Source organism: Mauremys reevesii, linkage group 4, assembly GCF_016161935.1.
Source record: "Mauremys reevesii isolate NIE-2019 linkage group 4, ASM1616193v1, whole genome shotgun sequence".
In the NCBI taxonomy this organism is placed as follows: domain Eukaryota; kingdom Metazoa; phylum Chordata; order Testudines; family Geoemydidae; genus Mauremys; species Mauremys reevesii.
In genome coordinates, this window is record NC_052626.1 from 60418456 (window position 1) to 60431392 (window position 12937).

General features: G+C 42.0%; 1 protein-coding gene across 2 annotated transcripts in view; it reads right to left on the reverse strand.

The window, feature by feature from the left end:
* Nucleotides 1-12937, reverse strand: part of INO80 (INO80 complex ATPase subunit) — a 123474-nt gene that overhangs the window by 61621 nt on the left and 48916 nt on the right. For both annotated transcript variants that reach the window (XM_039537807.1, XM_039537806.1), the window contains 8 exons: nt 12415-12499; nt 11767-11884; nt 10647-10732; nt 7654-7821; nt 7077-7210; nt 4524-4591; nt 2722-2815; nt 650-827 (listed from right to left, as the gene is read on the reverse strand). In XM_039537807.1, coding sequence (XP_039393741.1) covers nt 650-827; nt 2722-2815; nt 4524-4591; nt 7077-7210; nt 7654-7821; nt 10647-10732; nt 11767-11884; nt 12415-12499 — 931 coding nt within the window. The remainder of the gene's footprint in view (nt 1-649; nt 828-2721; nt 2816-4523; nt 4592-7076; nt 7211-7653; nt 7822-10646; nt 10733-11766; nt 11885-12414; nt 12500-12937) is intronic.

The following is a 12937-nucleotide window of genomic DNA, read 5'->3' on the forward strand; positions in this document are numbered from 1 at the left end:
GCTACGTTGTGCTGTTTCTTTTCCCTCAAGTCTCCCTCTCACACCCTGCCCCATGCACAAACAATTTTCTTCAACTGCCATTTTTGTTGTTGAGTGCAAAAAAAGATACCCTCTGGTAAATGGAGGAGTATAGCATACAAAAGGGTTACTAAAATGTGGGTATTTATTTATTATGCTCCCATTGCCTGGGTACATTACATTCTTTAAAAACAAAACATGAACTGTGAGGCCTGCACTGGCTGCAGTAGCCTCTCTTAACCGCTTCCCCCACAAATCAGCCATCCCTAATGAGCAGATCAAGATCAAGCAGAAACTTGGCTGAAGAGATGAGTCTCGCACTGGGCAATAAAAGTCAGCTAACCTGCACGCTGGTACACAGATATATTTATTTATTAATAATCACTACGTATGGTATATAAAAATATGTAGAAAGATTACAAGTCCACTTTAATTATCTTAATTTTTCGTAGGGAATGGTGTATAATTAACTAAGTCACACTGCACCTATCATAAGAGGAAGCTTATTTCCATGTCTATCCTTCCATGTGTTTTAGAAGAGGGATGGAAGGGTTCTCCCTGTTTCCCCTTCGCTACAGCCTGCTAGTATTTGAGAATGAAGGATCTGCATGTCTTTGACAATCTTCCTTACCTGCAGAAAAGTGCAGCTGTGCAGGTTGGGAAGAGAGAGTGGAAAATTGACTCCCAGCAAGAAATCTTTATTCCCCAGACACTGAGTCCTCTGTGGGTGCTCCCCTTCTGGATCTGTCCAGGAGCGCAAGTGATGGAGCCTGTAGGAGGCTTTCAGAGACAGGAAAAGAGCTAACCATCTGAAATAAACAACAGTAAATGCACTTATTCACTGCTCTGTGGCGGGGGCTTAAATAGATACAGCAGGTCTGTAGTGGGCATGTCTTATTCCTTTAACATTTTGTTTTTACAGTATTTTGGCTTTGGGGAAAACACGATTTTTTCCCCCCAATCCACTTTCCAATTTAACTATTTCTCATTTTTACTAGTACCTTTCTCTGATTTCTCCACAAGCACCTGCATATATAGAAACTTGTGGTAAGAACAATGTACAGAGCTATACAAAGATCTATGTGAACGTTGTCACTTCAGGAGAAAAAGTCTTATCACATTACTGAACCACAGAACAGAAGTGACTGGTCCACTAATCTCAACCATGAAAACCTACAACACTTGCATATTATCCTGGCAAGATATCTAGATTATACTGCATTCATTTTTATGTTGAATTTTCTTTCGGTTAACAGCATGGTACTAATCCATTTTGCAAAAAAAATGCTCACTTCAAAATTTTAAGATTCAGAATTTTCATTTTAACACCCTCCCCCACAGTATTATATAACGTAAGCAGTCTTGGCAGGGTTTGATTTAAATTGATAGATGTCTATAGAGATCAATTTCAGCTACCACACTGAAATCGACAAAAAAAAAATCCACCAGTGACAGCAGGAATGAGTGCAGCCCCTTGGCACCACACACCCGCAGAGACTGAATGTCACTGGCCGTGTGGCAGCACAGGAAACCCTTTGCAGCTCTGCTCTTTCACTCCCATGACAGGGGCTGCAGAGGCCTCCCTGCACTGCCAGAGGGCTGAAACAGGTGTATAGAAGGCTGCAGTCCTAGCAGGCAGAGAAGAGACCTCCAGCCAGGACTGCAAGGAGAAGGAGAAGCCTCCAGACATGAAGGAGGCCAGCCTGCTGCTGAATGGCTCTGTCACTGGGCAGGAACCATTCACCAGCAGGCTCAAGCCCAAGTAGCCAGGAGCTTGTCCTCCTTCTCAGGGCCCTGGTCAGGGGGTCTCTGCTCTGCCTTGCCAGGATCACAGCCTCCTCAGCGCCTTGTTCCTGAAGGGATCAGGTGTCACCAGCCCAGCAGCCATGCAGGGAACCCTCTGCAGCTCCACTGTCCCAGTCCCGCTGACTCAGTCACCAGCCCAGAATGTGGGAGCCATCCCTTAGCAGGAACTGTTCAGCAGCAAGGTATCCCCACTTCCCCACCAGGCTAGGGGCTCCTCATCCTCCTCGCAGCCCTGACTGGGTGCCCTGGGCCCCTTGGTGTGTTGCACCGCCCTGCTGTCAGTGCTGGGGAACTGCTGCAGCCCCACTGGCTACTACAGTGGAGTCCACAGTGCAGATCCAGTATGGAGTCCTTCATGGTTAAAAGTCTTTAAACCTGTAAGTGTGCCTTGGAGAATCATTTCATGTTGTGATTGGCACACATGGAAGGAAGGCAACAGTAACTGCAGTTCAAGTATAGCCAATATTATGGCCCAGAGTAATTCTCTATAAACTTTAAAATATACAAAGACAGAGGAAAAAAAATAATAAAAACAGAGAAGTAGTGTGGTCTATGGAAGCCTGGATTTTATTCTTGTCTTGGCTCTGCCATTGCCCTGCTGTGACACCATGGTCAAATCTTTTCCTTCACACCCTTTGCCTGTCTTGTCTATTTAGAGTGTAAGCTGTTTGGGGCACAGACTGTCTCTCTCACTATGTGTGTGCAAAATACCTAACAACACAGGCCTCTGATCTTGGTTGATGCCTCTAGACACTACTGTAATACAAATTAATAATAAATGATCACTGATCATAGCCCAAGAACATGCAATTTTATTATAGAAATACTTATTAAACTGCACATACTTTTCCTCCAAGTTTCTTTTTAAAATTAAATGAATAGAATTAATTTCCTCACCTGGCTAAATGTCCCTGATTCATGAAGTTTGCCATTTCTGCTGGAGAGACATCAATAAACCGGAGGAAAGAAAAACAACTTTCTTCATTGGCACCTAGATCACAAATATATCAAAGTTAAGGCTGATATCTACAGGAGACAAGGAGCACACATGGACCAGTCTGGGCGAATTCTGATCCCAAGGTTCTAGATATCCAAATGCCTTACTACAAAAAGAATGCAAAATGACAGAGGAGCTCCTAATGTAACCTATCCCTTTAGAGCAGTGGTTCTCAAACATATTTGATCGGACCCCCCTTCTTTGTGTTTGTAGTAGTCTACATCCCTGCCTGGCTCCCGCCACACAAGTACATATGTGGATATATGCAGCGGTGCTGCTTCACTTGTCAGTTTGGGCTTCTTTGTTTTTTACTTGAGTTGCTTTCTTTTCCCTGTTGCATGAATGAGCCAACGATTTATTGTAATAAAAGCAAAAGCAAAACTGTGATTACGGTCCATACTTACAATTAAATGTGCACATATCGTCATAGCAAACGGATTAACGTACAGATGGCAACAACTTTGTATAATGCTATGCAAGCTTAACAAATCAGTCAAAATGCACAGCACCATCTGAGGCCCTTATATGACTGTAGGAATCAGCTTTGCTAGTTATTCAGTGCTATGGGTACAACGTGTGCAATAATCCCCCCCCCAGCTTGTCATGCCCCCAGAATACATTCCATGCCCCCCAACCCTGGGGGGCCCACCCCCCAGTTTGAGAACCTGGGCTTTAGAGGACGCTAAAGGTTTCACCTTGATTGCTATTCCCTGAATTCAAGTAACTGCTTCTGGGCCAGACAAGAGGAGGAATATTAAAGATGTAGGAAGGGGTACACTTATTTATTTTCATATTCTTAACATATTTAACTCTCCACCACCATTACATTTTTCTATTCAGTTAATACAAAATAGATAATCTGTTTCTGAAGATTTATCAAGCCAAAACTAATGGACAGTTAAAGAGCAGCCCACAGGATACGAAGAAGAGCTGTACAGACAGCACCCAATCACCCATGAAGCCCAAATCCCTGCGGCTGCGCAAAGTCCTTCTGACTTCAATGAAACGCCACACAGATTAAGGGGTCCATACTAACAGATCTTGATGCAGGAATAGAGCCTTAAGTGTGCTCCTGCTCCTCTTCCAAAATCTACCCTCTCTTTCGGCAAGTTAATTACCAGGTTCTCTCTTACTAGCACAGTTAGTAATAGCAATTTTAAATGGAACACTACATCAAATGTACAAAGCTTGTTTAGTTTTCTGTTCAACTGGTCACTAATTTGGATCCAGCAGTCTCTCAGTTTAATTCAGGTCCATGTCCATTCTCCTACTGGTCCATAGGAAAGAGGAACAAGTAGCTTGGTGTACTATAGAAATTGCACTAAAATGTTCCTGAGGTTTCACTAGCTTGAATCTATGAAGAATTCACAAACCTCAAACTAGTGTACAAAAAACATATTAATTCTTTTAAACTGGACTAAAAGGGCAAGAGATAAGAGCAGGAGAACACTGAGGCTAAACAGAGCTCTTTTAGATCATCCTTCTATCTTGCCTCTTATTAATCAACTGAAATAAGCTTGTTGACTTCATGTCAAGTGCTAAGGTTGAAAGGTTCTAATGAATTGTGACCAAAGAGGCACAGAATCTATAGTCCCAGGGAGAAGTTAATCTACACCAATTCTCCCTCCAAACAAGACAGCTTGCAACATCATATTGAAGTGTGCTAGCTACCTTAACTGCTTCCCCAGGAAAGTAAACCTACCCTTCCTATGGAAGAGAGACTGCTGGATGTGGTCCGGAGCGAATGGCGAAAGTAAAACCCGTAACCACCTGAAAATGAACAGAACAAAATAAAAAATAAGAAAGTGGTAATTTAGTTCACATTCAATCAAGAAGTCAGAAGTACTAAGTTCTGACCCCAAACTACAGAGTGACTTTCAGTCACGGTATCACAGTTTCACTCTCCTCTTGCTGTCGAGGAGTCTACAGAATTTGGTTTTTCATGTTAAGAAACCTGATCTTCCAGTTTTCCAGTATTGCATGATAATGAATTAATGAAAAGCAGCAGCCACAATGTATTTTACTTAATTTAACCATGAGTCAGAACATCATTTCTGGATTGCTTTTCATATTGGGAAAGAGAGCCTATCCTATCCTTTACTATTAAATAATGGTTTATGTGATCCACTGCTCTGCGCATTTCTCATGACTGAATGAGATAAAGCTTAAGCAGGCATTCCCATAAACAGAGCAACCAGCAGACTGTACTCAAACAGCTCTTTTCCATCTGCTGTAAGCTATTACTAGCTGTCAAGGCACTGGAAGATGCTCACAACTTATCATGTTACACCTAATCAACACTCATAGCTTCCTTACATATGAAAAGCCACTCAAGGGAAACCAGGTTCCTCCAGTATTCTACTGAAGCTTAATTCCATTACACATCAGCAGCAGAAAAAGGAGAGTATAAATTGCTTTGTCTTACTTTTCCTGAGGGCTTGTCTACACTTACAGCACTATAGAGGTGCAGCTCCGCTTAGTGAAGACGCTACCTACATGCCGACAGGTCTCCCGTTGGCATAAGTACTCCACCTCCCCAAGAAACAGTAGTTATGTCGACAGGAGAACTTCTCCCAATGACATAGGGCTGTGTACACTGGAGGTTAGATTGGAATAGCTACGTTGGATTTTCCATACCCCTGAGTGACGTAGTTATACAGACATAAGTTTGTAGTGTAGACCAGTGCTGACTTGCTTGCTCGTTAGAGGATTATTTGATGACTATGGCTCTGCTATGAGACAACATTGAATATTGGGTGAGTAACAGCTAAATAAAATGAAAGAAAACAGGGAAGCCATCACTTGGCTAGCACTATTTAAAAACCTCAGGCAATGGGGTTAATCAGAACTTATAGATTCATACAGATTACAAGACCACAAGGGATAACTGATCATCTAGTCTGACATCCTGTATAACACAGACCATATAACTTCCTTGAAATATTTCCTGTTTGAACTAAAGCACATTTTAGAAAAACATCCAATCTTGATTTTAAAATTGCCTATGATGGAGAATCCACACAACCCTTGTTAAATTGTTCCAAAGATTAATTATCTTCATGGTTAAAAATGTACACCTTATAGCTATGAATCTGTCTAGCTTCAGCTTCCAGCCATCAGTTTTTGTTATACCTTTGTTTATTAGACCAAAGAGCCTTTTATCAAGTATTTGTTCCTCACATGGGTACTTATAAACTGTGATTAAGTCTACCCCTTAACCTTCTCTTTGTTAAGATGACTATCACTATAAGGCATGTTTTCCACTCCTTTGATCATTCTCATAGCTCTTCATTGAAGTCTCTTCAATGTATCAACATTCTTCTTGACGTGTGGACACCAGAACTGGACACACTATTCCAGAGGCAACACCCAGTGCCAAATGAGGTAATATAACTTTCTTATTCCTACTTGAGATTTCCTTGTTTACACATCCACGGATTGCATCAACCCTATTGGTCACAGCATCACACTGGGAGCTCATGTTCAGCTGATTATCCACCATAACTCCCAAGTCATTTACAAAGCTACAGTTAAGTCTAAATAACATTATAAAAACACTGTAAAGTACTTGAACAGTTTCACTTGTCATCTAGTAGCAGATGCCACAAGAAGCAGGTGGGCTGCAAATTGGTAGGGACAGAGTGCTGTGGACACCACACACGACCCATATGGGGAAAAATTGTCTCACACTAGTCTTCAGTGACTGCTCACGCATCCATCTCTCTAAAGGCATTAAATGGCCCCAGAGGGAGCTGCAACTAGCCCTCCTCAGCAAGGAGGGTAGGACAATAAGGGGAGTTTTGAAGGTAATTGGAGGACTCAAAAAAATAAAATTAAAAAAATTAAAAAACCACCAAAGGTAGACCTTACAACACCTCCTCAAAATAACAGTGCACAAAATGCAGAGACATGCCATAACAGACAGGAATATGCCAACACATGCTTTATAATACAAATACCCACATCCATTCATGGATGTATCCCCCCAGCAAGAGAGTGAGAGAAAAAGATATACAACTCAACCAGCCCTATCAGCAAAATTTCAATGTTGTATAGGCTACTGACTATTTCAGTCTCTGTCTAAAAGTTTTACCAGCTCCATTTTGTCTAAAATCAACATTTTGGGAGACTGACTGACTGACGAACCCCATAAAACCCTTGCAGAATCACAACAGAGAAAAGAGGGAGAGCAGACATTTTAAGAGACGAAATAAAAGGTACTGAATAAATTGAAGGGAAGGTTGAATTGGCTTGCCTGTCCCGTGAGTGGTTAAAGACCCTGATCTGTCCATGACGGTAGATGAACTTTGAAATCTGGTATGGCTTTAAGGAGATGTGAAATGGAGACCAAGTTTCTTGTCGTTCAAACAGCTCTGGGTGATTACACACCTGGGTAAGAAAAGGAAGATGTCAGCTGCTTGGGTGGCGAAAAAAATAGAAATCTAGTCATATGCATCATTTTCCAGCCCAATGTTTGGAAAAATTGCTCACTCAAACGATGGAACCGGTGAGCACACAATGACATCTGTTTGACAGAGCGTCCATCTTAGTTTAGGTACCAAATAATATAATTTCCTGACCATGTCACCTCTATTGCCTCTTCTTCCCCAGGTGAATGATTTCTTCAGTGATGAATGGGGATCCAACTAGCACACACATGCACTGTATGGCAGGGGCTCTGCTTTATTGTATATTATAACTGCTGGTCTCAAGTTATACTGCATCAGGGCATAACTTAGGGCTGCATACAATCAACCAGCCTAGGTTAGGAAATATTTTTGCTATGGTGTTTCCAAGATGGCTGATGATTATACATTTTTTGCTGACCTTACCTTCCTGAACTGCATGACTAGATTCATGAGGCTACTAGTGGTATTCTGTGCTTGCTGGGTAGTGCCCATGGAGGACTGCAGCAGGTCATCAATCGAGATTTTGTTCTTTAGAGCTTGGTACAGCAGCTTCTGCCTGGTGGTCTGCTGGCAGTACATGAGAATCTCAATCTGCAAAACAGTTATGGGATTATAGTCTTAGTCTGTCCCTAAACAGAGCAATACCAGAACAAGATTCAGTAAATATAACCCTTGTAGGATCATATCATAGAAAAAGCACATAACTATCATAGGCAACTGCCATCATACCTGTAATTCAATGATCCAGGACCTGCCACAGAAAGCACTTCCTAATTGAGAACCCTGTCTTGGAAGGCTGCAAGGAATCAGGAAAGAAGCCAAGAACAGGGGGCATGTGTTGTGGGGGGGGGGGGGGAGGGGGGTATTCAAAGGAATTTTAGGCACCTAAAGATGCAAATAGGCACCCAGTGGATTTTTAATGGTGCCTAGGCATGTAATTCCCATTGATCTGAGGTGCCTTTGAATATCCTGCTATGTGCCTATCTGCATCTTTAGGCACCTTTGAAAATGTGGCTCAGGGCCCATACTATGGTAAAGTCATGTCACCAAGCAGGTGTTCTCAACCAGGGGTCACAAATCAGATGCCAATCATCATGATCACCCTGGCCATCACATATTGCCATATGAAGGGTGGTGTTCGGTATGGAAAAGGCTCTGTCAGAGCAAAGAAGAATCCCTTAAGCCCTTGTTTGCTTCATCAATGTCTCCAGCAAGTCCGCGTCACTCCCCCGGCTCTGACCCAGTGTGGAGAACATTCTGAGGAAGTGAGAGACATCACAGAGGAGAAGGAATGGGAACCATGGATCCAGACCCTACACAGCTCCACCTGCCAATTCCATTTAGTAAAAGGAGGGTGTATGAACTCTGGAGAATACTGTAGCTCTGTAGTGGCTCCATTGCTAGTCCATGGGATAGGGGAGATGAATTCCCTTCTGTGCTGAACTCCTTAACATGCAGCCTAGTTACTCTGGATGTGTACTGGGACCAGGATTAGTCCCTTAGTAAACTAAGGCTTGGCCTACATTAAGTAAGGGCAAACTAGCTACATCACTCATGGGTGTGAAAAATCCACTCTCCTGAAAAACATAGTTAAGCCAACCTAATGCCCAACGTAGACAGTGCTAGGTTAATGGAAGAATTCTTCTGTTGACCTAGCTATCAGCTCTCAGGGAAGTGGATTACCTACACCAATGGGAGAACCACTCCCATCGGCGTAGGTAGTGCCTATACTGAAATGCTACAGCAGCTGCAGCATTTCAGGTGTAGACAAGACCTAAAAGTTGGTCTATACACAAACTTGCACCAAAATAACTAAATCAATTGTAACTAACGCCTTTTGTTATTTTGGTACAAGGCTGCGTGTGGATACTAGTTTCTGTTTAAGAACGCACCATATCGACAGTTGGGTTTTTTTTGTTTTTTGTTTTTTTAAATGGACTGGCTGTTCATATACAGTGCTGACTTATTTTCAGCTACTAAACCACATTAAAAGAAACTAGAGACTATATCTAATAGTTCCCTGTGATGGGGTGTTCACCCCCACACAAGGTTAAAATAGGACAATCAACCTTATAGGCTGCACCTGGAAGAGAGCAAGAGACTGATAAAGGCTAATGGATGACATTCTGCTGGGAAGGAGCAGGCTGAGCCTGCATAAAGGGATGAAGCTGAGAACAGAAGGGGGTTGTAGGGGAAGTAGTCTGCAGTCACTCCTTGGGTGAAGGAAGGTTTGTTTGGGGCTACAGAGTTTGGATTGATGGAAGTAGTCTACAGTTATGCCCTGGGGGAGGTAGTTTGGGCTGGTAAACTGTGATGGCAGAAGACAGAAAAGAGAAGTAGGAAGGTGTCCAGAGAAGCAGCAACAGATCCTGTGAGTAAGCAGACAGTAGTTACAGGACACAAGGTGCTGGGGCTGGAACCCGGAATAGCGAGCAAACATGGAGAAAGGGCATGGGGCCTGGCTTTGGACCGGAAAATTGTCTGGAATAGCATGCGGACAGCTGAGCCAGCAGCACTCTGTGATACCCCAGAAGGGGAGAGCTATACAGTGACCTGGTTGGAGGGCAAAACCACAAAGGAGCACTGCAAGTCCTGGAGAGTGAGGAGGGACATGGTGTGAACAACTGTTGGAAGGAGGGCGCCAGATATGACTGGAGCTAATCCCCAGAGGTGGCCACAATGAGGCACCCCAACAGTGAATGAGCCCCATTCCCTAATACCACTTTTCTATGTAGTCAATTGCTATAATTACCACAGTGATATTATGTAATTGGGAATGGTGGGATGGCATCCACAAGACAATCTCTGTATTTATATCAACATTATGGACAATTTTGAGAACCTCTGCTCTAAGGTGTATCAAATCACTGCAGTTTTACTTAGGAGCATTTTCAAAGGAAGATAAAGAGGTGGTGGGTAGACAGGGAATGAGGAAAGGAAATTACAGGGTATTAAAAACAAGGAATACTCAATTTTTTTTTTTTTAATATATAAAGACACTAGGTAATTCTCATATAATTGAGAGGATCTTGCCTTTAGTGCTCTGTGGAGTTCTTGTTTCTTCTAGACATTTCAATGCTGTATTAGTCCCCTTCAATTCATGTACTGACTTTTCCATTAGCTTACTCAGGTTTAAGGATTGTTTGTTTACAAATCTTCGGATTAATGGTTTTACTTGTAGAAGAGGAGGTCATTAATGGGCTCTTGTAAGTTCTCCAGTTAAATACAGGTGTGATCTAATAGGAATGTGCTAGCAAAAGTGAAAGGGATGTGAATGGGTGATGTTTTCTGACCTTTCAGTCAGCTGTAGATAAACAGATCCACATATGAATTTAGACGAACTAAAAACCTGAGAAGGGAAGCACTGAAAGTAAGCCAGATGCAGAGCTTGCTTTCCAAATTATTTTGTTTCGCACCTTGTCTGACAGTTCATTTTCCACATCCTTCTTGATTCTTCTCAACATGAAAGGCTTCAGGATCATGTGCAAGCGGGACAGCTGGTCTGAAATGGCAGGGAGAAAACATGATTACTGCCCCAATGGCCAGAAACTATACCATGTCCAGTTGCTTCTCAAACCCTTCTTGCACACCCAGTTCCCCTCAGGCATGTCACAGGACTGATCTGTCTTTGAGACAGGCTGATAACTCCATGGATCTCTAAATATCTCCATCAGGCAATGCATTTCTATAGCATAGTATGTATTACAATCTGATGAGCAGAACTCTGTGGACATACAATTAGCATCTAATGTCTATTAAAAGGTGAGGACAATACTTGATCATGCAGCTCATTCAGTACTATTAGGACATAAAACTAGTCATCACTAACAGTTGGCTAATTTCTCCCAGAGTCAGAATTGAACCAACACAGTGCTAAAGGGCACTGTGCTATTGCAGACGTGCAGTCTTTTGGATGAGATGTAAAACCAAAGTTCAGACCCTTCACTGATAATTAAAGAACTTATGGTACTTTCCATAAAAGTAATGGTTTAACTCTGATATTCTGGCCCAATTCAAAATCATGTAGTTATATAGTTATATTATGCCAACTGAAATTCCCCCCAGTTTGTTGTATATTGCGCTTCACTTTGCCTAAAATCTCTTGTGTAGCATTACTGAAATAGAATAGCTGTCTTTTTACTAAAAAGGTGGCTGCTATTCAGTGGTACAATCTCTGTACCATACCCATAGCCTATAAAACACTTAGGAGTCCTTCATGATAAACGCTATATAAATGTACAATATTTTTAATATCATTCTTCATTCATTTAGAATAGGGAGGAAATGGAGGCAGCAAACATTAGGCAAATCTGATTCACTCTGAGTAGCTTTTCTTTCTATATAAGAAGCAATATGTCTCTCTGACAACATCTGTCCTGCAGAATTCCCAGACCAAATGACAATCAAAGCCATTTCCCTCGCTGCTCTGTATCAGAACGGGAGATTCTTCATATGCAACTGCTAGAGTTGAAGTGAATCCATGGGCAGCTATAGCAGGTGAATTGGAAACTGAGGCCTACTGTGCTTAGTACTCACTCTCATCAATGGCAGATTTATTCTCTGCATGGCTCTCTATGTCCTTAGAAAACCATTCGTTGAACTCCTCATGTGAATCAAACAGCGTTGGCATGATAAAGTGCAGCAGAGCCCACAGCTATAAAGGAGTGGCAAAGAGACAGTGAATCAGTGAAAGCTATCCCCATTGTAGACAGGATGATCATGAATCTCAACCTATTGCAGAGCATTATGGGCCAAGTCCATCAAATGACAGTGTGATATGCCAAGCTCAGCAGACTAAATTAGTGGTAGTCTCATCTTCCTTTCACAATGGACAGAAGCCAGATATGTGCAACTTTTCAAACCAGTGTCAGAGCGTGGTTCCAAGTAAAGAGCAGTAACTTCTCCATGCTGAAGAAAATGGCACAGAAGTCACATTTTCTCATCCCATGATTTAAGGATGACAGAGTATCAGCAACCTTCAATCGTATTTCTTCCCTAATGAGTAGGATATAGCCAAATTATCCCTTTTGAAGCTGATCTCAGTGATTTCCCACAGCGTGGTATGGAGACAAACCCCCAAGTATACACCTGAGCACATAGGAGTACCACAATTCTCTATTTGTTATGTCTTTGGATAAATTACTCTTTTGAACAAAAATCAGCTCTTGCTGGCCTCCTGCTTACCTCAGCCATGGTGTTCTGGATGGGAGTCCCAGTCAACAAAAGTCGATTTCGGCATTGGAATTGTAGTAGGATTTTCCAGCGGACACTGACCAACAAAAAAGTTTTTTTAAAAATGAACCACAATAGAAACAGTAAGAAAGGAGAGCAATTACATTTATATTTTAGAACCAACCATTTTTCAGACCCATTCCTGGCATGATTTTCTTTAAGAGGACACTGGGTAATATTGACAAGTACTCTCCCTTTGCCCCATTGGGAGATTTGGTTCTTATAGGAGGTCATAAAGAGATTAGCACTGTTTATCTTACATATAACAGGTGTATTTTTATTTACTTTGTAACATGTCAATGTTTGGCTACCAGTAAAGGCCAGTCACTAGAGTATTCATCCCCTCAAGATAGCAAATAGGTATCCCAAGTAAATGGTGACATACACTTTTTGCACTGTTATAAAGTTAAATTTATAGGACATTAAGTAAGGGGAGTTGAATTCTATGTTACAGTCCTCTTAGAATGGGAAATTC